The sequence below is a fragment of the Scardinius erythrophthalmus genome (assembly GCF_964197995.2).
Source record: "Scardinius erythrophthalmus genome assembly, chromosome: 16".
NCBI lineage: Eukaryota > Metazoa > Chordata > Actinopteri > Cypriniformes > Leuciscidae > Scardinius > Scardinius erythrophthalmus.
Window position 1 is genome coordinate 34,981,406 of NC_138236.1, and position 27,199 is coordinate 35,008,604.

The window sequence follows — 27,199 nt, forward strand, 5'->3', positions numbered from 1 at the left end:
TTCAGATCGTTAAAATAGGGCCCTAAGTGTTTTGAGGTCATAAAATAGTAATGCGTAAGGAACCGCACAAAAATAAGATAACCTGCCTCATTATCATTATTTGTGTGAAAAGACATTAAAGTTGTTGGTGTTTTACTGACTCTAGTGTTCATTTTAGCAGGAAACTAAACTAAACTGGAAGTGAATTACATGTATAGATTTTCAGATTATGTTTATTTTTATTATGTTTTTGGAGTAAAAAACAAAAATTAGGTAGAGACTTGTTTTTCCAGTGAACCTGTAATGTTTGCTAGTCCTCTACAGCCTGAGTTAGTTGGTTAAAGCTTCATTGTGAGCTCATATCTGTAGTGTTACCTTGCAGTGGTAGTTGACGAGGATCTTGGTGACTGAACACTGACGGTCCACCAGAAAGCAATAGCGCCGCCTTTCTTCTGTCAGAGCAGAGCGGTAACCAACCGCAACTAAAGAGTCCAACTCTCCCTGCCGGCGACTCATCAGCTCCACATACTGTTTCAGAGAGAGACTTTTAATTCATTCATCTTTACATAGAATATGACAAATGTACACCAATACTGGCATTTAAGGCAAACAACTAAAGTTCAGAATCCTTAAAGCAGGGGATTTACATTGATGAACATCTTTGATTTTAATGAGAAGAACCTAGAGCCTCTGACACGCTTAACAAAGTCTACCACCAGACCATAAGAGCACACAAGAAGTTAAAGCAGATTTATGTATTTATTAATTGATGTGAAGAATCTTGGGACTAACAACATATTTGTATTTTAGTAAATTTTATTTTTAAGAATGAAACTATCACGTTAAACATGACTTATATGTGGATAAATTAAACTCAATTGAAATTGAACATTAATTATTGTACATGATAGCATTGATATATAGCATTGTATTTACCCCCCCCACCACACACACACACACACACACACACACACACACACACAAACACTCCTGTCCCATCCACCTTTTAAAACAAAGTTATGCCACGAGTTAATTAAACCGCAGCCTTTGATTATTGCACAGCCATTCATTATATCGCACACATTTATTTATTTTAATGTAAATTCAATTTAATTAAATATTAGCTTTCATCAACCCCCGTTTGGAAAACCCAGTCTTAAAGGACCAGTTCACCCAAAAATGAAAACGCTGTCACCATCGTGTTGTTCTAAACGTTCTTTTAAGTGACATGTTCATTTTAATAATATCTCTGAATTTTCCTTTCCTTTCCTCATCTTTCAAACTGTGGTCCTGTTTTACTTCATCATTTCCCCTCTCTCGTTCCTTTGTTTTTTCTCTGTCCCATTGCTTTGTTTTTTTCTGGCCTCAAGTCAGTTGTTCCGGATATCTGCTTAATCTTAAACTAAATGACTTGTTCTTCTTTCTGATCCAAAATCACGCTTAGAGTAATGCTTCTGATAGCATAGCTCAGGCCTACACAAACAAAGATAGACCCACTCCTGAAAAAACACGTGCTGGAGGATACACATGCTCAAATAAACAAACACTTGTCCACACACGGATAAAAAGTCTTCCACTCACAAATCAGCTTTAATATGTAGGACACTGGCTCGCACAAACGGCCCTCATTGAGCTCAATTGGTCATTATGAGTCACACAAACTACAAATGACTGGCAGTACATGACATTCTACACTAAGCCTTCAGTAATGAACACAGCAAGTCAAAGAACTGGCAAACAACACAATTACTCAGTTCTTTAGCAGGCGCTTTAATCAAAAGTGACTTACTGTTCATTTACTGCAGTGCCAATCACTCTGAAGTGAATGTGGCTTCAGAGCTTCGCTGGAAGGTGATTGTGACCAAGTGGGATCAAATTAACTGCTTTTAAGTTGAGGCACATTACAAAATATTATTGCTATTTAAAAGAACATTTTGCATGCCAAATCAAATATCACGGTGTTACAAACAACTTGCAGGAATATGCATTTTGTTGTCGTGTAACAAGAAAACCATAAACAGGAACTTACTTATACTCAGAGCCGGATTAACGCAAAGGCAAACTAGGCACGTGCAGGGCCCGATTGGCGGGATGGGGCCCAGACAGAGGGACAAAAAAAACAAAAAAAATGTACAAATGTCCTATCTACAATTTATTTCAAAATGTATTAATTAACTAAAAATAGTGACGATGTTTATCTTAACCATAGACTGTTACATTACGTCACATTAACGCCAGCCCATGACTGTATATATAGAGGCGCCAGCCAGTTAAGTCCGAGGGGACGTCAGCGGCGGTCAGAGGCGGTCAACGAACGCATCCATCAGGTGCTACGAGTGCGAAGCAAAAGCCTAAATAGGCACGCAAAGAAGCACAGCTCGAAATGCAGGTCATCGATTTTGGAGTGATTGCAATGTATTTTAAATATAAACGTGTGGGCTACTGTAGATCAGCGTATTTCTGGAAAAATCATTCACCGCTTTGTTTGTCTAGTCTACGAGTTTAAAAGAGCGCGAGCGTCTAACGTGCCCAGACGCGACGCTTTGAATTTGCGCGTACAACGAATAACATCGCGTTGGGAGCTGACTAGTAAAAAGCTACAAAAGTAAAAGACAAGACGTTTGTATTCAAAGTTAAAAAACCAACACACTGCAACATTTTTAAATGTTTCAAATAAAGGATCTCATATCTATGGGTCTATCTTCTATATTCTGATGCTGATGATTAGATAATACCCTGACATCATAGCCTATACGAATATTAGATTAGAATTTTTTTCCTGCTCAGTAGCGATCGTATCTTTCTCTTCCACTTGATTTGTGTATAGCATATTTAAGGTAGCAATGCAATACATAATATCATATTACTGATATTAATAATATGACAATATCTGCAGATATTGATTAAATGGGAGGGAAAAATCCTGCCCATAACGCAGCTATGAAAACAATTATAAAAGCAGGTTCATGTTCATCTACTGAAGTGGGATTCTGGAACTGTGAATAAACTGAATAAAACAGCTAAAAATAACAACAAGAACAATAACATCTTCATTAAACAAAAAAGAGATTACCTTAGATAAATTTTGATGTAGTAGCTACCAGTAAAAAGTCTGGACCCATTACTATCTTTAATGTTTTTGAAAGAAGTTTCTTATTATGCTCTACAAGCCTGCATTTATTTGATCAAAATACAGAAAAAACCAGGAATATTCAGCGAGGATGTGTTAAATATATAAAAGTGATAGTGAAAACTTTTTTAAAACAACTTTTTAATAATCAAAAAATCCTGAAAAAAGTATCACATGTTATAAAATAAAAATTAAGCACCATTTCTAACATTTGATAATAAATCAGAATATTATAAAGTTTTCTAAAGGATCACGTGACACTAAATTCAGCTTTGAATCGCAGAAATATATTTTAAAGTATAGTAAAATAGAAAACCATTATTTTAAATTGTAATAATATTTCACTATATTATTTTTCTGTATTTTTGATCAAATAAATCCAGGCTTGATGAGCATAAGAGACTTCTTTCAAAAACATTAAAAATAGTAATTTGTCCAAACTTATTTACTGTGTAAGTAAAAATATACTAAATTTAAAATTAAATGTTGTATAAATAAAAAGGTTAGGAATCATATTTGTTTCAAGTGTTTTTTATTGGGGGTGGGGGGCCTCCAACATGAATTTTGCCTAGGGCCTCCAAATGTCTAGAACCGGCCCTGCTTATACTGTATGTAGGCCTACTGTTTTTGTGAAGGAAAAGTAAATAATTTTGGGTGTATAGCACACGAGGCAAACTTTGGCACAACCTACCACATCATAATTACACTCTGTTGCATAGTTATGTCTGTCACCATAAACCGGCCTGTCAATCTTTCTGTCACAGTTAGAATCCTCACATACACGCTCTATAATTAATTCAGTTTATACAACTAAAACAATTCTTCCCACAGTATTGGAGAGAAAACAAGTATGCAGAGAACTATGATAATGTTATTTACAGTTTTTTACGATTGCTATGACAGATTTTTCAATACATTTAACAATTTTCCAAAACTCTTAACACAGTTAGCACTACATCCGTCTGTGTAAGCTATACTATTAACACATTTCTTGTTGCTTTAACACAAAATGCATACAGTTAACACAATTTTAAAATGCTTGAACTTCTTTTACACACAAGCTCAAACAAGACCAAAACAATGGATTTTTACTGCCAAATTTACCAATGCTTTAACACTGTATGTCAGAACAGATAACACCATGTTCTAAACCTAACCTTACAGGCTGAAGTCAAGGTAAACCGCTGTTTATATTGTGAACTGAAACACAAATATATCCCCTGTATTTTATTCTATTCTTACTGAGAAACAGCTGATTGAATTATGCAAATAATTAGAAGATGACTCTTTTTTTTTTTTTTTCCTTCTGGTGCTTTTTCTGTTCGTATATTTTGTATTTTCACATTATTCCATTGCTAGTGAGAAACAGCTGATTGAAGTTATGCAAATATGGGACAATGTGGCATTCCACCATTCCCGTCTAGTCACAGCCTGGTTTGACGCCCATCAGAGGATGATGTCCATTTTCCTTGCCCCTTACTTCCCTTTCCTCAACCCCATTGAGGAGTTTCCTCAGCCTGGAGATGAAGAAAGGTTTTTGACCATAGTCCACAGGACCAAATGTCCCTCCTATATGCAAAAGATTCTGCATACCAAGACATCACAGCTGAACACTGCCAGGATAAGGCAAGCCAAAAGATTCTTCCCAAGATGCCTTGCTAGGGAAGATATCAGGTGTGATGTGGATGAGAACGTGGACAAATGCAGAAGACCGTGCAGAAAGATGGCTTTTTCTGTTTGTATATTTTGTATTGTCACATACAGTAATACTGTAAATGGCAGCTATATTGCATATTTTTGTTATCTTGCAGAAATGTCCTGTTGCAAATAAAGCCGTTACTGCAGCAAATCTGTCTCAGTCTTCTTTTTTTCACAAACCATACATTCTATAAAGCTACTCTAAGAAGGGTCATTTATTTTGTTGTATTGAATTTCTGCTGCAAAAAAAACAACAAAATGCATGCATTTACATTACAAACTAAACCAAAATATAGAGACTTCCAAAAAAAAAAAACTGCAGTGCAAAACACAATCTATGATCAATACAATATACTGTCTGTTGTATAAGGGCATACCTGACACATATAAAATAATGCAGTTTCTGTAATTTCAGCAGATGATAGTGTTTTTTTTGTCATTGTGTTATGATTGACTAAATGTTCCTGTTGGAAGAGAACATATGTTAGTGTTTTGAATAATTATTTGATTTTGAAACATGTTTGCAGTGTTTTGTTAGACATAGTGTATTGTGTTAGTGTATTATTGTATTTTGAAAATTAGTTTTGGAGTTTAGTTTACAATGTGTGATTTTGAGCATGAAATTAACCGTTTTGCCAAATGTGTGTTTTGGGTGTGTTGGTGGGTTAAGAGTAGGGATGCACCGATGCATCGGCTGAACATCGGTAACGGCCGATATTTGCCTCGTTAACTGCCATCGGCCATCGGGAAATAAAAATGACATTCGCCGATGTCACATGGGCGTCAGTTTGGTTTGATATGCTGGGGACAGAGACGCATTCGGAAGTGCATTTTCAGAAGTGCTGGGTACAATGACGCATTTATTTATTTATTTTTCTATGAGAAAACTCCTTTTCTCGAGAAAAGAACGACCATGGTGTGTAGCAGAAGAAGCGGCGGAGTATGCACGATCCGCGAGTGCTGAAGACGTTCTGCACGGCTTTGATGGGTGCGCAGGAGGACACAAATGGGCGGCGACCGCTTCTTCCAGTGGCGGGAGCTTTTCCCTCAGCGCCGTCAACAGATAGAGCGTTAACTGTACACACCGCCGCCGACTTGAGCTGCAAAGAAGCTCTGGCCTCCCTGTCAAGGACGCTTGTCAAAAAGTACGGGGAAGCTTGACCGCTCTGAATAGTGAGTGAGAGCGCGCGCGCGGTCGGGGCTCTCTCTCTCTCTCGCAGAAGAGCGCGTGCGCGTTTAAAATTTAATATGAACATTCACCCGTGTTTTTTCCCTCATAAATGCGAACACGAAAAATAAAATGAATATTATAATGTTTTTTTTGTTGGGTCAGACAATGATTACCAAATTTCTCTCTCATATTGCTCCTCATAACAACTGAAAAAGAACTTATAAATAAGGTTATAACTGTCAACCAGAAAGTGACATTAAAGGTTTTTTTTGTTTCATAAATTGCTTGGTCTGATTGAATTTGTGCTCATTCTAGGATAGTGTGATCAAGAGCCGAAAGACTTGTATGTTTCAGTGGCACAAAAGAAGGAATAAATAACAAAAAGAAAAAACATCGGCATCGGCCATCGGCCAAGTTGTTATGTTAAACATCGGTATCGGTATCGGCCCAGAATTTCCCAATCGGTGCATCCCTAGTTAAGAGTTTAGGAAACTTGTTAAATGTATTGAAAAAACTGTCATAGTGATTGTAAAAAACTGTAAAGTCCCCCTGCAGTCAATAATTTTATCCCATAAAACTTGTCTTTGATCACCAAAATGACATATTTAAACGTTTTTCTTTGAAAAAAATATTCTTCCTGTCTTAAAATATCTTGAATGTACTCGACACCCTTGCCTCATTTAGTATGCGCGGTTCTATGAATGTGCAAATGAGCCCCGCCTCCACTCACTCACTCAGCTCAGAGATCCACTTGCTGACGATCACACGTTGATCTGATTGGTTACAAGGTAGATTGTGACGTCAGAAACACCAGCGATTTCAAAGCGTGTTTTTGAGACTGTCTTTGGTTCACTGCAGTTTTAAGGAGAAAATACTCAGCAATGGTGTCGACTTATGAATTTGCACATGGTTTGTCTTAAACCATATTAAAAACACCACATAGACATATAAATGACATTAAAAACTTGATTTTCACCACAGGGGGACTTTAAATTATGATGTATTTAATAGTAGCCAAACGTATCTGTTTTGCTATTGTGCTGTATCTTATTAAAGTTCACAATGTTGTTGCAGATGTATTATAACACTGATAACATGAAATAAATATTTTTTCATCAGGCTAGATATTGATTGTGAATAAATCAAACCACTTTCAGGGCTTTTATCATTGGTCTCACACACATCCACCATTTTTGTAGTTCTAATGTAAATAAATGTAAATCAATCAATGAGGTCTTTTTTTGAACAGTATATCAAATACTTACACAAAATGCTAAAAAATTTTAGTTGTCACTCTATATCTCCCAATAATATGTCTTAGTAAGATGATATTTTAATGCTTAGTTTTATGATCAAAGCTCTGCAGTTTTAAACATATAATGCAATGCAATACAGTGATGATTGAGAGATGAACAACAAATAAACATTCCTCAAAATCCTGATGGATCATATTTGATGCTCACATTTTAACATGATTTTTCTAAAAAAAAAATATATATATATATATATATATATATATTCAAGTAAACCTAAGCTGCTTCAGTCCAGTAAGTGTTCATCTTGAAATATTACTAACAATATAAAAGTTATTCATACATTTACTTTTTAAAAATCAGTAAAGATTTCACAGCAAAAAGACACGTGAACCATGAGCTGAAGGTGGAAAGTTTTACAATTACTAAAAGGCTTTTAACATATAAACTGTCGATCAGACGACAGAAGGCATGTAGTAGATTGTGTGCAACAGCGTTTTCAGCAGTTTTGGTAACATTGATCACTTAGAGGCCTTAGAAATTAGATTTTTCATCATCATCATTTATTGGACCTAATTTGTCCTTATTGGTCGCTGAATCATTAACATACTCTTGCTACAACCATTACTCCAACAAACACAGTCCAGCTAATAAACATACAATGAGTTGGTTTCAGTTCAATTATTTTTAGCTTGGGCTCATTGCATACTGATTAAAGTCTCAAGATTGTCACATGTCGTGCCATACATGTAAAGCAGTGAATTATATGCAAGGTACCTGCATCTCTCTGTCTCCATACTTGTTGGGATGGCGACTAGCTTGACTCTTCCTCCGCAGTTTCTTGAGCTGTGATTGGCAGCGCTCGATGGACTCCACCTTTGACTTCCTCTCACTCTGGTACTTCTTCAGCGTTGACTGGAAAAAGTTTTCATACAGTATATTATGTGTCTGGTACAATAGTGACAGTTCAGGATGAGGAGTTAATTTCCATATAAATCTTTTGTATCCCTCCTCAAAAGCAGCAAAAGCATTTGCAATACAACATGAACATGTTTTTTATGTAAGTACATACAGTATTAGATAAAGACACCTAATATAAAGTGTGTCTGACAACCCCTGTGTTGATTTGTTTGAGCTCCCTAATTTAGTCATTTTAGTATGTTGTTTAGTTAAATAGTCATTTACACTCACGGTGAGATATTTGATGTCCAACTCCAGTTTCTGCTCCAGTTGAGACAGCAGCTCTGAATGAAACAGCTTCAGCTGCAGACAGACAGAAAATGTATAGCATTCAGTCAAATACAGTGATTATGGAAGCTCACCGGTCTTAGATTAACAGTGTCTACAAAGACTATGGATATAGAAAGACGGTTCACTCCTATTACTTATGAATGGGAGAAACTGCAACGCGCAATATGGCGGAATACTCCCTTTTCCCATCACAAATCAAATCAGAAAGGAATTTATTTTCAATAAAAAATGAAGAAAATATTAGAAAAGGGGAAATAAAGTGTCTAACGTGTTTAATAATAAAGTGTTTATTGGTTAGGGGTACGTGTAGGACTGGCTTTATTGTCCTAATAAGGCGGAATCCATTTAATAATTTTAATAAATATAATCCTTTATGCTCTATGTTATTATTGCATACCGTTATATTTACCCACTATTTACTATATCACTATATACTATGCTGTATAAATGGCATCTAACTGCTATTTACACTTATTGCAAAGAAAATACTGCTATTTTTACATAGTATAAATAGAATCTATTGCTATTTGCACTTAGTGCCAAGATTATTCACTGCAGCCTCTAAAAATGGCACTAAACTAAAATGGAGACGGTTTTAGGAATGTGTTCTTATTGGCACTTTAAAATGATTTCTTAGTTCTCAAATTTGTTCTGTATGACTATCATTCCTTTTCACACTCTGATGTTTTATCTCACGTTCTTAAAACTAAAGGTTCTTTATTAAAGGCACACTATGCAGTTTCCGTTTTTCTCAAACAGCGACCCCTAGAGTCGCTGTGGAGTGCTTGTATTTAACGTTACTGACGTAAATACCACTCACGCAGAGCCGTCTCTGCACTCTTCCGACCGCGCTTTCTTCGTTTTCTTCGTCGACTCTGTCATGATTTACGTCTGAAATGCGTGCTAGTGTCTTCCATAGAGGCTGCTTCATATGTTGTTGATGTGACGTCGTGCCGTAAAGCAAGTCGTGATTCTCGCGAGATTTGTCGGGGCGCCACCTCTCAAACCTGGATTGCTGGTTTTGCCAGCGGCGTCCCCCCCTGCTTTGCTATCGGGATGATTCGCCCTACTACGAGTTTGTTTACCATCAAAATGACTTTGAAGCTGTTATATTAAGGTACAAATCTTGCATAGTGTGCCTTTAAAGTTTCCATGAAGAACTTTTAGCATCTATGGAATATTTCCAATGCACAAGGTTCTTTATAGTGGAAGAAGGTGCTTCAGATTATTAAAATGTTCATCACACAAAGAAAAACATGGTTCTTTAAAGAACTGTTCACTGAAAGTTTCTTTAGGGCAGAGTTTCTCAACTGGCAGGTCATGGAGACCGTTTTAAGTGGGTTGTGGAGTATGTAGTCGCGACAACAAACTAATGTAATTGAAAATGTTGTTCTGATGCACGAGACTTTTCTTTTTGAAAGACATGCATGAAAGCTGATGACCCTTCCGCAAAGACTTTGCTCTTCTGTCATACAGAACTCGCTTTCCCATTCCACTGCTCTACTTCGCCTTTGTTTCTGTGGTGAACTGCACATTCCAGGGCCCAGTTTATGGCCGGGCCCCTCTCTTACTGCAACAGTGGAGAAGGGTTTGCAACATTTTGATTGGATCATGGTGGACTAACACAAACAAATGTCCAACACCATTAGATAAGGATGCTAGCACAACTGATAGACACCTTAAGCATGAGAAGGACAGGACTTCTCATTGGTCCACAGGCAGTTTCTGCCCTAATCCCTAAGGTTTAAGACAACCACCATAAAAAGTCTTTAGGACTTTATGGATGCAAGAGCAATGGCTGCAACAAAAGGAGGCCACAATGATCCACCCAAATCCATTCATTACTATGTTTGGGAACCTTAAAACTGATGAAAACTAAACACATCCATTTCATACTTATTCAGAGAAATAAACAAGTTTTCTCGGTGACAGCTATTTGTAATGCAACATCTTACACAAATTCAGCTGTTTATATACAAATGAAGATCATGATGCATGACAGTTCAATCTTTTCCCATCTTGTTTGGACTCTATTTGTTTAAAATATTGCCAAAAGTATTCTGGTGGTGGTTATGGAAAGTGAGAAATGCATCGGTAAAAGAAACTTTAAAGGGTTCTAACTGTGTGCTTTATGCAAATGAGTTCCATAGGGAAAATAAAGGTGTTTCACTGTGTCAGCAGCCAATCACAGCACTAAAGTGGAGAAGCGCCACACTGCAGTCTCCTTATTGGAAAGGGATAAAGGTGTCTGAGTCTACAGCTTGTGAGGCAGTAACAGATATGACCCCGTTCTGAGCCTCCAGTCTGTGAGGAAAGAGACAGTAACAAACACATTCAGAGTCCTCGTCCAGCAGGACAGCAATGACAGCACGTTCCAAGTCTCCATGCCAGAGAGACAAAAGCGGATTGACCAAGTATCTGGCCCAAAGAGGCAGAAGACAAACAGATATTTGCACCAAGGTTAAGCTCAGGAGAGCAAACCTGCACTTTAAGGTACGTTCCTCTGCGTGTTCCAGATTAAGGGCCTTCTGCACCAACTTCAGGGCCTCATCTGCGTGTTCCAGAGTTTAGGACCCTTTGGTGCTCCAGGAGATCAGCATCCCACAGAGCTTCGTGTTCAAGGCTGTTGAAACGGATTCTGACTCCTTTCCCCACTGCGTCACCGCCATCATGAGGAACGTAAATATCACTTTACCAAACCTCTTTCCAGAGACCTTGGTATTGTTGTATAATATCAGTATATGTGACCCTGGATCACAAAACCAGTCGCACGGTATATTTGTGGAAATAGCCAAAAATACATTATATGGGTCAAAATTTTAGATTTTACTTTTATGCCAAAAATCATTAGGATATTAAGTAAAGATCATGTTCCATGAAGATATTTTGTAAATTTCCTACTGTAAATATATAAAACATTTATTTTTGTGAGTGAATGCAGCGAAATCGCTACCATAAATTGATGCATAATAAGGTTCTTCACCTTCTTAGTTTCAGAGAAGATAAACAACAGTTTATCTTTCCATAAGATAATAACACTCTTCCATATAGCCACACTCAACTTAATCACTTGTATTTTATGACAGCACCCGCCGCGGTGATGTTTGGCTTGTTGTATGCTGTCTGTCAGCATCCGCCGTGGTGCTTTTTTCAATTTGAGAGATGGCCTGTTTGCACGGTTAGGTGAATGTGCTTTGTGCATGTGTTCAATGATGTATCTGTCCGTATTTGCTGTAGATGGATGGTTAAACAATGTCATACTGCAGGCTCTCATTTGCAAGTGCACTGATTGCGTGCCAGTCTCCAATAGGCTATACCTGGCATTTATTCAGTTGATTGCTCTTGTAAGTGCGCCAGATTGGTGCCAATTATTGTCATGTCTGCATTGTAATGCACAACTTTGCCTCTCCTTGTTGTAAAACAACGTGCATTGTTGCTTTACGAATACTATAGCATATCGGATTATAAAAAATTGTTAAGTGTGTGCGTGTTGTCATGTAGGCTATAGACTGATTGTCTTGGCTTGCATTCATGAAATATTGTGATGCTATAGGCCTACTGCATATTGAGAAAATTTAGATCGGTATTGCGCAACAATCGGGAGATGGGGACCCCCATGAATATTGATGGGTATTTCGCACACTGGCGATGCCACTTTGTAAAGAAACACTACGCGTCTATAGACTGAACACATAACATGCATGTGCATGACGTCACTGTTTTCCCAAATGTGCGTTTTTTTGTAGTTTACATGGAGAAACCGTTTTTTAAAAGTTTGCGTTTTCAGACCCCTAAAACGCCATTGTCATGTAAATGAATAGTCAAAACGCATAAAAATTTTTTTGTTGAAAACAGTCATGAAATTAAGTAACAATAAATTGCGTAACTAGTATGTAGCTTTGAGGGATTCGCATGCAGGTATGATGTTCATTCTATTCATCAGGATCAGTGTCCATATGATTTATTAACAGTACATGTTAGTATTGTGTATTTACCATCGTAACTGTAGTTCCCGTAACCTTTAGCACTACCTGCTACAGGAATTATTACTTGTCATACTGCATATTAAATGTTATTTTGGTATGTATGAAAGAATGTTCAAGAAAAACTGAATTATTTTGCAGAAGACCACCACGTCCTCTACTTACCACATCCTCTAGTTGGACCTGGATCTGCCGATGAACCTCTGCCATCTGGAATAATGTGTCACCTGAATCAGTAGGAAATAAAGAGAAGACGTGTCAAAGACTTTGTGCACAATCAGAAAAACTCAAATCACGAGATCTATATCAAGAGTATTATCAAACACACAACCTGATAATGACATCTAATATTCATCTCACTCACATCGACCCTGACTACATTAAGGTCACATTTGCTCATTTTAAGGCTAGATTTTAAAGGGATAGTTCACCCAAAAATAATGTCATCATTTACTCACCTTCAAGTTGTTCTTAACCTGTATGAGTTTCATTGATCTGAATAACTTAGAAATTTTTAAGAATGTGGGTAACCAAACAGTTTCTGGTCCCCTTTTACTTCCATAGTTTTTTTTTAGTAAGTCAATGGGTTCCAGCAACTGTTTGGCAGTGGCGGATTTAGCAAATCGGGGGCCCAAGGCGAAGGTAGGCTATGGGCCCCTACCCATCCAATCTTTAAAAGAGAACGAGAAAAAAATGTACCGACTGAATGGTGGATAGGCAGGTAAAGCTATACGGGGAAGTAAAGGTTAGAGAGGAGAAAAAAACGTCCCCTTTAAACCCTGCATACTTCTTTACTCCTAAACAGAAACATGTTACAATGTTTACATGGTACAATTTCTGGTAAGCTATGTGTTTTTTTTGTTTTGTTTTTTTTGCTTGGCAAATTTCACCATTTCGATTCAATTCTTGTGATTTGATTCAATATTGACTAATTTGGATAAATATTAGGTAACGTTTCACAAGACAGGCGTTACTTTTTCTCAAGAAAATAAAAAAAGCCCTATCAGCTGGTATAATTTAAGGTTAAAATAAGTAATATAGTACACATATTTAGCCAAATACTCTCTATAGCTCTTTTTTTTCTAGCCAATTAAATGGCTTTCCTGAGGTAAATGTTATGTGGCTATTGTTCTCCAGCTGTTTTACCTCTTTCCGCAGTTGAAAAACACTTATTGATCGATATTATGAATGAGAAATATACATTTCGGTAAGTTATACGGTATCTTTCAACATTGTTAATTTGTGTTTATTTACTATTAGGTAGTTTTTAGAATTAGATCAGTTCACATGCCGCTATAGGAATCTGTCACGTCACATTAAAACGGCAAAACGGTATTTATTGTTTAAATTTCGTAATAGAATTGACAGAATCTGAGAGCTGAGATTTTTTTAAATATCATGATTCATAAACTGCTCAGTTTTGTCTGTCGATCTCCGTGTCCTCTTTGCTTCACGATTTTTGCGTTGGACGTTGTTGTTCCTGATCTGTATCCCCAACAATATCCATAAAAAGTTTGTCATCTTTGGCAGCGTTCCCAAATAGCCTACTTATTATCTGCGTCTTTTAACTTTTTTTCTTTTATTTGAGCCGCTTGGGTAACTTCGAAACTTTAAATTTTCGCGTTTAGACTCGTCTTGCTCTGGGGATCAATTGCTCTATTTCCCAGTCCCCCTGTTACTGCGTGTTGTTTATCTTTCGCGCCGCGCACTTTTTTGGACTTTTTGCTTTCCTCCCGCTTCCTCCTTTTTTCAGCACCGCTTGGGTAGCTAGCTTCGCTTCATTTTTACTCTGTCTACTACTCTGTACACTCTGTCTGTCAATCACTTATTTTTCTCCGTCAGTTTTTTTGGCACAGCCTTGTCACTTTCGCAGATGCGCAGTAAAAGTGAGATAATGGAATAGTCCAATGTAGTGAGGCGGGGGGGCCCCCTCCTGTCTGCGACACTATGATTGATGCCATTTTTCGCAAATGGAGTTTTAGAAATATATAATTTGACAAAAAAAAAAAAAAAAAACTTAAGCATAAGTTAATAGGGCATTTTGGGGGCCCCTAGGTAGCTCGGGGCCCAAGGCAATTGCCGACCTTTGCCTAATGGTAAAGTCCGCCCCTGCTGTTTGGTTACCCACATCTAAGTTCAGCAGAAGAAAGAAACTCATACAGGTTTGGAGGGCGAGTAAATGATGACAGAATGTTCATGTTTGGGTGAACGATCCCTCTAATGTAATGTAACAACTTCATGCTATTGGATGAGAAGAAACCTTGAACTAAATTGCACTGAATGACGACACTATTGCCTTGTGTAGAGATGCTTATAGCTGAATCAAATTTGTTTCATAATTTGATCAACTTGATCAAACTAAACTGAATGAACCCTGAACGGCCTTGAGCTCAATAATGATCTTGTGTAGAGCGGCTGTATAGTTGAACTGAGTTCACTTCATAACTTTGCGACTTTGACACAATCAATTAACTAAATTTAATCAACATTGAACTAAACTGAGCTGAATAATGACACTATTAAATAGGGCTAATTTACAGATGAAATTGTATTTGTTTCATAATTGAAGAACTTAATTAATAGTTTATTACTGTGAAGCTGCTTTGAAACGATCTGTATTGTACAAAGCGCTTTACTAATAAATGTGACTTGCCTCTCTGACCTATTCAGTAAACAGATGCTGTAAATGCACCATTATGCAGGTAAATAGCCTGTTTCTCCTTTGACAGCCAATTCAAATGCAGACATGCACATTTTTTACAGAGATTTTATCATATTATAGCAGATGTGTTCATCACCGGTGCCTGATTTAAACAGCATGTTTTCTCTTTTTCTTTTCAGGGGGAAAGCTCTTGGAAAGCTAACAGACTGCTTTCTCCAGCTATACCTGTCAAAACATCTTCATATGTTGGAATGATCTTGAAATTCCATAAACTATAGGATCATAAAAAAAAACTAAAGTTCTTTATTGGCATCAATGGTTCCATGAAGAAACTTTAACATCTACAGAACATTTCCATTCCACAAAAGGTTCTTCATAGTGGAAAAACATTATTTGGCTTATTAAAATGTTCTTCACGCTAAAAAATTGGTTCTTTCAAGAACTATTGATATGTTATTTGGCATCGCCCCTTTTGAAACCTTTATCTTTAAGAAAACTTTTGTCAGAACAGAATTGAAGAGAGTAATTTCTTCCTTTAGAGGATGTGATACTCGTGGCAATGTCTGTCCATTCTTAAGTTTCATTGAAGGTGAAAATTTGTGTCGTGTTTTGTTGTTGGTTCCAGTGGGCCGAGCTGTGGATGTTGGCCTTCTTTATCCCCTACTGAGCAACTGTGTGTGTGAAACTTGGCATCTCTCCTTCGCTGCCTCCCTCCCTCCCTCTCATCCACCCCCGCTGTGTTCAGCAGTACAATGAGATCATGTGGTGTTGTTAATCTTTCAACAAAGGCCCCTCTCTCTCTCTTTTGCCCCTCTCTCGCTTTCTCTTAGTTTCTTCATCTCCATTTTATTGTACAGGCTTGCCTCTTCATTTTCTTCTGCTGCAGTCATTTGTTTCCACGCTTTCGTTTCCTGTAAACTCTGATGTACCGTGAACTTAAAACAATGTAGTTATATTTACTTACATATTCACAATCAGTTCTCACCACTGACTTTACTCTGCTGGACATGTCCCTCCAGAAACAGATCTGAATAGCCCTGATCTAAAAAGGGTTACTAAAGTTAACTAAAAACTATAACTTTAAAATAAAAAATAAATAAAAATAATAATAATGATGTTAATTGAAACAAAATATAAAAAATTTATAATAAAAACTATATAGAAATATTTATAGAAAACCAAAAACTACTAAAACTGACAAAAACACAATAAAATTATCAAAACTACAGTAACTGAAATTAAAACGAAAACAGAAAATATTAAAATGAAATCTAATTCAAAATATTAATACAAACTATAAAGGTATCTCAGTGATACTAAAATAACCCTGGATCTAAATCATGGGGACTGGCGTAATTTAGAATCAATTGCTCTATGTATTTTTTAGGCAATTATTAATGATGAAGTGATGCAACTAGTTCACAGAAGAACAGACTTTGTTATTATAAAATTAGATTTAGGTCATATAACATAATAATCCAATAACGTAATATATTTCAACACTATTTTCTCTTTTATTGAAACAACAGTCTTAATAGCAGCTTGTTTCTGATTACAAACTCTGCTCCTGAAGGCCACGGTCTTACAGATTTTAGCTCCAAAACACCTGCCTAGAAGTTCCCAGTGATCCTGAAGACTTGGGCTGTGTCCGAAATCGCCCTTTATATCCTTATTTGAGGGGACATTTGTAGTGGTGTCCGAAACCAGAGTGGACATTATCTTGTGCACTCATTTAATCCCACAATGCACTGCAATAGCAAGTGTACAACTGATGTACACTTGCTATTGCAGTGCATTGTGGGATTAAATGAGTGCAATAGCAAGTGTACAACTGATGTACACTCAATGGCTAGAGAATACCCATAATGCACTGTGATGGTCGTGCTGAATGAAATCCCGCGTCTCACCAAAAGATTCCGGCATCCATCCATCGATTTTCCAAACCGCTGGTCCAATGTGGATACAGCGTAATATCATACAAGTATAAATTCCATTAGAATTGATTATTAAATTTTTTAATTAAGGTTTATACATGCCATAGAGTTCAAGATAAATCTTTTCATTACTACTAGAGCTGCCAGTTTGCTAAGTCTCAAATTATTATTGAACCGCAAGCACAAACTATGTAAAAGCGACAGCAGCTTCTGGCGTCAATTTACTCACTCGTTTTCATTCACTCCTTCAAGTGGACTGTATTAGTATATTAGACTAGTATATTAGACTATATTATGCAGTAATGTAGGAAAAGCTATTTTGGACACAGCCCTTGATTCAGGGGTGTTAAATTAGTGATGGAGGAAATCTCCGCAGGACAGCGGCCCTCCAGGAACTGAGTTTTGGCGCTTTTCCACTGCATGGTACATGCTTCGGCTCGCTTTAAATGGTACCACCTCTGTTGAGGTTCCAAGCGTACTGTACGATACTAAAATGTGACGTGAAAACACTGCAGATCACTGATTGGTCAGACAGAATCATCTCTACCAGCGTCATTGTATTTACAACACGAGACACTAAACCCGCTAGATTTAAATAGCCAGTAGACAACAGCCAACCTGTTTTAAAAGTATTTGCTTCAAAAAAACAGTATAAACTTCAAAAAAAGAAATGGCTGAATCGTGGTCAGTGGACGAGGTGCAGACGTTCCTCTCGTCAGTTGCCGAGTGGATGGGGAAACACGGAATAAAAAATTTGCATTTAATAAGATGTCATGGTAGTAGAGACGGCAACTATATAACGATCAGTCCCACCCACTTTGAAGCGGTACTAACTGCAGTGGAAAAGCAAACGAGCTTTACGTTACGACAAAACAAGCTTTGCGTTACGACAAAATAATGCCAAGATTTTCCTATTTACATGTTGTGATTTGTATAGTCACAGCGTGTACAAATAACAAGGTCACATGAGACACAGCCATCTTCTAACCGTATACATACTGGGAACTATATTCTCAGAAGGCGAAGTGCTGCTACTTGGGCGATTGCCAATGTTTCATTGTATTATGACAGATGTGTAATTGACATTACAGATCAGGATTGTGACTAGTGAAGAACTGAGACTGTGCTTTCATCAGCCAATATGTGTTTTAAAGGGATACTTCACCGATTAGCATTAAGCTGTGTATCAGTAGAAACCCGGTAGTATTTTCGAATGACCGTGCTTCCCTCCCTCATGTCCCCCTGAGACGAGAGATTTCTGTATTGTGTGTCTGGAAAAAACCTCCGATGACACAAAAATCGTCATTTAGAGTCATTGGAGGCTCTTCTGTCCAGAGGCGAGAGACTACAGCCAGTAGGAGGAGCTCGTCCCGCACGTCTTCAACCCGCCCATAGGGGGATCTCACCATAAAACGGCGCCTGTTCAGTTTCGAGTCGACTAGTAGCCTAGTTGTGTCATTTCTCCCGATACTGCCCTCTGTAACCGGTAGGCGTGGCTTGGGAGTGTCCTCGTAGGGCAGCGAAGCAAGTGCATTCTGGGAGTTGTTGTCTTTCATCCACATGAGCCAAAAATACATTTTCTGGCTTTTCTCAGTCTAGAAGGCACCAACTTCTAAAATAATTTCACATTTCTACTACATAAATGACCCAATTTAAATACACATTCATCTTTCCAGCGGTGAAATATCCCTTTAAGTGGAAATAGTTTAATTGTAAATGTACTGTAAATATACGGCTCTTGCATTCACTTACCCAGTTCTTTTGAGCCCTGGCTGTCACTGGCCAGCTCTCCTAGTTTGACCAGAGCGTCAAAGTATCCTTTAGCTGCGACTGTGACGCCTGTAAAGCAGTCAGAGAGACAGAGACAGAGAGTCAGGGATTTCAGTCCGTGACACTGATTTCCTGTGGACTTTAGCCCACAAAAAAGTGAACTATTGAAGTGTCTGACCCGTCAGAGCCTTTTCATAGTGTTTCCCCATCGTGACAAAATTCTTCAGACTGGGGTTGAACTGGTCCAGAATGCCCTGAACACAGAATCAGCAATAACTGACATTAGGACACAACTGTACACATTTTGATCTGTAATTAATTATATTACTGAAACAGAAGGATGCAAGAAACGGTCCATTTTGGCCACACTGAAAAAATGGTAGCCTAAAAAATTAGTTTCATGTGTTTCACCATCTAAATGAATTGATTTTATTCAAAAGAAAATTATTTAACATTATAGAATCAAACTAAATATACTAGGTTACACCAACAAAACCAAATTTAAGGGATTAAATTACTAATAATTTAATTTAACAAAATGTTGTACAGTGTCATAATAGGATAAAGTAATACATGAAGAGGGATATTGGAAAACCATCTGTGTAAGTGTCAATGTTGTGAAGCAAATTTTTTGTTCAAAGCTGGTTTATTTAAAATTGTCATATAAAAATACAATTCATACAGACAAAGACTGGAATATGCATTTTGAATTAATGTTTTGTGGCATTTAAAGGTAAAAATGTCTACCCAGCTAAAAAAAATATGTTCTAAGAATATTTTACAAACGTTCCTGTGAAAAAAGTTCTCAGAACATTCAAAACATCCAGTTATTTAGATGTAATAAAATGTATTTTTCTTGGTTATGTGAACATTAGATAAAACGTAAAGTTTTGTCTTTTTTATTATTTTGCAAATATTATGGGAATACTACTCTTTCTGAACCATCTTCAGAGAAGTAGTAAGTTTTAATGTTTAAAAAACCTTTGACTAATGTCCAACTAAAATGTTTCCAAAAAAAGTGTCCCATGAATGATGTATAAATAACATTTATGTGCTAATGCTAACGTTATTAAAGACTATAACTGAGTGAACGTTTTATTAATGTAACTGGAAGAACGTTTCGAACCTTTGGCATTATATATGTTTTTTTTTTTTATCAAAAAAATACAACAAATAAAAGATTACATTTCTATGAACTTGGCACGTGTTTAACACTAGATTTTTTTTATAGATATCTCCTATTATCGTCTTCAATAGTCTTTTCATTGTCTCCTTTAGTCTTACCTTGTAGACATTTTCTGTCATCTTGTTGACCTCATCTGAGCGTGACATTGTGCTTCTCTCTCCAGCTTCAGTTCACCTTTCTTTTACACGTAAATCACAGAACAAATGGCTACATGGAGAGAAGGAGAGCAAGAAAGTGAGATGAATCGGGATCATTTCATTTGCTTTTTTATTTGCAGAGATCGGCCTTAAATTTGGGATGGTATGAGCCCATCAAAAGGAAACATCATAATGATTTCAACCACAGTATACACTATTCATCAATAATAACTGGTAACAAATTCTAATGGAAAACTAAGCAATTGTAACTAGAAAATTTAGATGTCCTAAAACACTGTAATTATTGTGAAGTTGAGATAACAACCCAGACGTCTGAGGAATGCGTCTGAGGAACATTGCTGAAGGGATTTGCTTCTATTCAATCACAAGAGCATTAGAGAGGTCAGGCATTGTGTGATTGTGTGTTTAGTCCAGGCTCGCAGTCACTGGCCCAGTTTGGACTCGGTCAAGATCCTGCAAAACTGTTTTGGCATGGATGTGCACCGAGATATTGACGTTCAAAAACAGGAAACCAGTGTCACAATCTTGGAAGAAAATCGTCTAAAATATCACCGTGTCACCAAAAGACCCAACCCATATAAAAGCCCCAGATATTTAAACCAAACCATCAACAGGAAGGAAATTTTATGCAGGAATATGACTGTCATGTTTAAGCAAAAATGCATTAGGCGTGCATAAGCATAAAAGGGCCAAATTGCTTTTATCAAGTCAAATCTAGTACTTTTCACAATACATATTGTTTCAAAGCAGCTTTACAAAAAAACAAGAAGTTATTGGTTTTATCTTAATATCTTCATGCCTTATTGTTGCATTTAACAGATTAGAGCTGTGCAATATTATAGTTTACATTTTGAGACGATACAAGCAATTAAGCTGTTGAGATTTGCTATATATAGCATGTACCGCTCTACGCATGTATACTGATAAAGTTGGACATACTTGTGTATTCAACTTTATACAAAGAGCTGCGTGATAATATAATATAGTTCAGTTCAGTTGAGATTTTCTGTAGGCTATATTTGGCTTCATGTGAGTGTACTGTTTGTTTGCAGGTAAAATAATAGGATGTCCTTTATATACATCTTTTAATATATCGCTTTTTTTAAACCATCACTACATATTAACCCTTTAACTGTCAACTACCAGGACACTTGGCACTCTTTTTTTATTGTCTTTGTTTTTTCCATCACATATTTTGAGACTCAAGTTTCCATATTTGGCGACAGAAGTGATACTGTTAAAGAAAATTATTAATTTGTCACAGTAAAACTCATAAAAAAGCAATGGAATGTGTGTGTCACCCGGTGGCTATTTATGGTATTATGCTTAAACAAACCTAAATTTTTGTGATATCAACTTCAAATTTGGAACACAACTTGATTAGACATATGTCTTTGATTTAATAGTAATTTTATAGTAAAAATTATTTAGTCAAATATATATTTTCTATCAAATAAAAAATGTTTAGTACAGTAAAAAATTTTTACAGTAAACTTAAACTTCTATAACTTTTTTACACTTTCATTTTTTGAAGTGTATGTCTGCAATAATCTTCTTGAGTGTCTTCTTGAAAAGGGAGACCAACCTGAGGTCTGTATTCCAAAGCATGAATTACATCCATTTAAAAAATGAAAATTCTGTCAGTAATTACTCACCCTCATGTTGTTCCAACCGCGTAAGACCTTCGTTCATCTTCGGAACACAAATTAAGATATTTTTGATGAAATCTGAGCCATGTCTCACTCCTCCATAGGCTGCTATGTGACCGAAACTTGCTGGCCCAGAAAAGTTATTAAAGAGATCGTTAATATAGTCCAAGTGACTCCAGTGGCTCAATCTTAAGTTTATAAAGCGACGAAAATACTTTTTGTGCGCAAAAACAAACAAAAATAACGACTTTATTCCACTATTCATTTCCTTCTCTCTCGACCTCTAGTTGGTTCGCGTAGTGTTTTTGCGCTGCGCGTCTGTGTTGCACGTCATCACGCATCACACACATGACCGGCGTCGGCCAATAGTGAGCCTACGTGGTGACGTGTACACAGACGCGCTGCGCAAAAACACTACGCGAACCAACTAGAGGTCGAGAGAGAAGGAAATGAATAGTGGAATAAAGTCGTTATTTTTGTTTGTTTTTGCGCACAAAAAGTATTTTCGTCGCTTTATAAACTTAAGATTGAGCCACTGGAGTCACTTGGACTATATTAACGATCTCTTTAATAACTTTTCTGGGCCAGCAAGTTTCGGTCACATAGAAGCCTATGGAGGATTCAGACATGGCTCAGATTTCATCAAAAATATCTTAATTTGTGTTCCGAAGATGAACGAAGGTCTTACGCGGTTGGAACAACATGAGGGTGAGTAATTACTGACAGAATTTTCATTTTTGGGTGAACTAACCCTTTAAGTTTGGATGGTGCATTTTCACATTTTTGCTCAAAAAGGGGGTTAAAATGTGTTTTAATGAACACATTTTCATTAAAACATTATTTTATTAATGAAATTAATGAAACTGCATCCTTCTGCAAGAAGATCTAATCTCTGATATACAGAACATACCCCCAAAAATGATTTACTGTCTGAAACCTGAAGTAGTCCGGTTGACTTATGTCATAATATTTCTACCTGAATAATTATGTTAGATGGCACCACATGACGCATGTTTTAGGTTATTTGACATCTCATGGAACTGTTACCTTGTAAGTATTTTTTATTTTGTGAATTTCAAAATAAAGACCACCCCTGTCAGTGAACCTCAAGAGATTTCATTGTCTGAGTCTGGCCAGAGCCACCCTAAGACACTGTTATTGCATGTCTTAAGTTCATGAAATTGAGTCTGATATGCCATAGTGCCCTGGAGGAGAGCAATTCTTCCCCAGTCCAAGTGCAAGAGTCACGCCGCTGAACAAACACTGCGCTTTCCCTTTCTGGAAAGATCCCGAATAAAAGATTCCAGTCAGGATTACCCATCACATAAAGTTTCAGCTCTGAAGGCCAGTGTTTACACCAGGTCAGCGCTCTCATGCGTGTTATTAGAGAAAGATTAGGAGGAAGAATTTGACCTAAATGATCAAGTGAGACAAAAAAATAACATTCTCATCATATGACACTTCCAATTCCCATCTTCTCTTTCTCGTTTTTCTTTGATTCACACTAGATCTGTTTCCATCCGAAGTTAGCAAAACTGGAATATCACATAAATAATGTGCCAATAAAGCACCATTTCGATTCCATGTGTTCAAGAAAACAATATTGTGTGACTTCCTGGGAAATTGGCGCAAAATAACTGATCAGTCGGGGAAGCCAATGTGTCTCTTTTTTACTACATCCAAAATTCCCATAAAAATAGCTGGATGGAAACAAAGCTAGAGCAGACGATTGACTAATAGTTCAGTGATTCACCCACAATTCACTGCATCCATGTTGTACTTTTATGCCTGCTACAGACTGTGTGATTTCAGCAATCCTATAAGATCATTACAAATCACACTGTCCGACATGGATCTTTTAAACTTGGGTACGACATGTATGAAGATTGTATGATGATGACACTTATTGAATCGTAGGCTATGTTAGTATAGAAGAATAAAACGTCATCAGCATGTGCTAGTGGTGAACAAACAGAGCAAGATGAATCGACCTTTGGCAGTTGTGGTTTTTATGTGTGCTCAAAGAAAGATGTGGAAGTGAAAGAGGAGAATATGGACGCAGTCATGGCTTGGGAGAAGAGGCCAACTTGGCATGCAAATCTTGCAAATGGAGCTGAGGGTAAGTAGTTTTAAGTTTAGCGCCATATCACATTGATCAATACACCATTTCATGTTGCATTTTGATTGGCTAGTCAGTGGACGTGGGTCGTAGCAGCAAACACACTGTGAGATGATCATGCTAAAGATCTGACACTGTCAGAAAATGATCGCAGGCTATCTTTGGGTCGTCTTTGAACCTCTCTCACTGTACGACGAAGGACCACCTTTTAGGAGCCACGACTACAGAAATCACAACGATTCTTTCATCTTTCGTCTGGGACAGGCCAAAATTTTACAATGTGTACTGGGCATTAGGGGTACAACAGCTCGTCACTAGGGCAGTTCCCTTGAAGGGACAACTTTGTGCCTTATATTTACCCAAAAAAGTACATTAAAGTAGTAATATGTACCCATAAGGCATTACTATGAACCTTTTAGGGTAAATAAGATACAAAGATGTCACTTTGAGGGTATTGCCCCAGTGACAAACTGCTAAAGAGTAAAGGGCTCATCCCTTTTTGTAAAGAGTCAATAAGTTTTAGTTTACATTACGGCCATGAACCATGATTTGCTATTTGAAATTCAGTTAAAAGCAAGTAGTTTTGGGGGAGGGACATTCTTGCATTTGAATGGACAAAAATGTGTAAGCAGTCATGAGTGCAACAAGAGTCATCCGTATTTCTGTCCACTTCCCTTTAAAGAGAAAGACTGTGCATTTTAAGTGAATTCATATGCTCAAAGTAAATTTTCTCAGTGTTTACGAGAACATTAGCAGATATCTTCAAAACTAACACACATAGATTTAGGAAAATGAATCTTTAGGACTAACACCACACAAAAACAGATTGTATTTCTGCTTAAACTTTAGTCTTCACTGAATATATAATTGTGTCACTGCATATTTCTGTATAGTGCCACATTTCATAATAGCATAATAGCTTTCATTTTTATAACGAAAATTTGTATGTAGCCTAGACATAAAAATGGTTGTCAATGTTTTCACATATTTCATATAGGGTACTTCTCTCGTTGTTGACACCTGTTCCCTAATAGGGCTGATTAAAGTTATGTAATTGCGATATTATACTCAGATGTAATAAATGAGGTAAAAATGACGAGTAGATTCTGCTAATTTAACACACAGTGAAAGGCTGTAAGGAAAACATGTAACGTTATGAGCTGATATTAAAGTGATATTTTAGTAGAGCATTGCTGCTTCTTAATGCAATAATTCACAGGGCTGGAAAAATATTCATAGAAGAAAAAAGCAATGCAACTTTCTCAGCTCGTTGCGATTTACAATGCTAATCACGTTGACTAAACATTCGCATTTTTAATATTTGTTCAAATGGCACTTGTTGCACTGAGAGTCATTTAGCAGATTGTTCGTTTAATTAGTTGAAAGAACTACAGTGTTAGTGGCTATTCAGAGGTTTCGTATAGTAATTTTCCTACCTTTTCAGTGTTCATCGTTTCCTCACCGCTTTGTCTGGTGTTTTTTTCTTCTCGTCACTTTTCCTTCTATGACTTTCCGTTCAGTGGTGGGGGTAGTTTAGTTAGTTTGACCCAGTAAATCCCTCTTCCACCCCTCACCCCTCACCCTGTCTCTCCCAAACTCCTCACTGAATCCAGGTCAGAACACATTCAGTGCTCATTGTTCTTCAGATCACATGCACTCATGCTCACATCAAACTTTAATCTTCATTCCGCCTAAAATGTCCATTTGCTGTCGGTATGTAGATCTCGAGCGGCTCGTTCGTCGCTGTCTCTGTCTCTGTCTCTGTCCCGGACAATGTCGGTCTTCTTACTCTCTGTCAGTCTCTCTCACTGGGACTGAATGTCAATGAGGTAACGGGACTGAGATGTGAATAGAGCCTCCGCTCATTACAGGACCAACACACACACACACACACACACACACACACACACACACACACGCAGAGACAGAGAGAGAAATCCCACTCTCATTCATAACCCGTTCTGTGTCCACGAACACTTTTAATTCCATAAGTAAAATAGCCTATTAAAAGTGGAATGTGCAAAAATGTGGTTAAAATTAGGCCTACATGGGGCAGAATAGGCTTTAAGAAACCTCATAATTCTTAGCCTAAATGTAATTAGCATTTAGCCTACTTTAAACTTATCAACAGAATTGTGGTTTGTCAAAGTGTTGCTAAGCCAATAAGCCAATTAAATGGTCTGACATAGCCTATTTTGACTATTTGATCAGCTTATCGCAATATCTAAACTATACTCAACGGGTCATTCTGAGGAAGCATGAAAAGTTGCATGGAATTCATAGGGAACGCTATAGGCTAACTAAAAATTTGTCACAAGTTATTCCCCAGATGGCAGTAGTGTCGGCCCAGATCCGGCCCACATCTGGCACGCTTGGAATCCACATGTGGCCCAGATCTGTGCCGACACTACGTTGCTGTCTGGGTCAGCCGCTAATAAATTGCATTGTGAATGACTTATGAAGGTAAAACAGTAGCAAAACTCGAGAGCATGTAAATGTGAATTTGAGAACTTGTACAATAAATATTCGTACTTGTACATGAACATTTACACTCACAGCTCCAATGTGAAAACCTGTAAAATAAAAATCTGAAGTTGAATGTTGAAATTTGCACTCGCAAACAATAGTCACAAACCTGTATTCTGAATCTGAAGCTGCAGACAAGTAGACACAAATGTGTAAAATGCCATTCACAGAAATACAACGACAGACACAAACTTGTAATATATATTTTGCGTTTAATCTTACGTTCACATTCGCGGTACTTCCTCAATTAAGCACTTGCAGCTTCTCAAATCTGTCACTGCAATTTCAAATTTCGCGCCTTGACTTTTGCTACTCTTTTCGCGATATATCAGGTGCAAAACTAACTTGTGCACTTGAAACTCAGAGGCGGTGAGAGGGAAAGGGGGGCGGGAGAAGGGGGGGTCAAAGGAGCCGTTTTATTGGTTGGCACCTAGCCAATGAAATGGGAGTTCGATGATGTCACGAAACCCGCGTGCACTGAAACACTAACATGGCTTAATGCATTAGACTGATATTAAAATAAATAAACGAAATTATCAAACTCAGTAGGCACAATGCTAATGCATACTACAGAAAAGCAGATGAGCACAGAATATGACGTAAAACATATGACGTATGCCATATATATATATATATGCCCTATATATGGTATATATACCATATAGACTGTAAAAGAGTTTTGTGTGTCCAACAGTTAGGCTAGGGTGAATATTTAAAACATTTACATTTT

At 37.3% G+C, this 27,199-nt stretch overlaps 1 protein-coding gene across 2 annotated transcripts in view; it reads right to left on the minus strand.

The window, feature by feature from the left end:
* LOC308704027 (BAR/IMD domain-containing adapter protein 2) overlaps positions 1–25,494 on the minus strand; it is a 42,385-nt gene extending 16,891 nt beyond the window's left edge. Inside the window, exons 1-8 of one of the 2 annotated variants that reach the window (XM_081388080.1) lie at positions 25,380–25,494; positions 20,116–20,224; positions 19,010–19,085; positions 18,814–18,900; positions 12,631–12,692; positions 8,423–8,494; positions 8,009–8,146; positions 355–507 (exon numbers count right to left, since the gene is read on the minus strand). In XM_081388080.1, coding sequence (XP_081244206.1) covers positions 355–507; positions 8,009–8,146; positions 8,423–8,494; positions 12,631–12,692; positions 18,814–18,900; positions 19,010–19,085; positions 20,116–20,163 — 636 coding nt within the window. In that variant the 5' untranslated portion in view covers positions 20,164–20,224; positions 25,380–25,494. Of the gene's footprint in view, positions 1–354; positions 508–8,008; positions 8,147–8,422; positions 8,495–12,630; positions 12,693–12,923; positions 13,048–18,813; positions 18,901–19,009; positions 19,086–20,115; positions 20,225–25,379 lie in introns of those variants that run through there. The other variant, XM_081388081.1, reaches the window with a different exon arrangement.
* Positions 25,495–27,199: the final 1,705 nt, after the last annotated feature.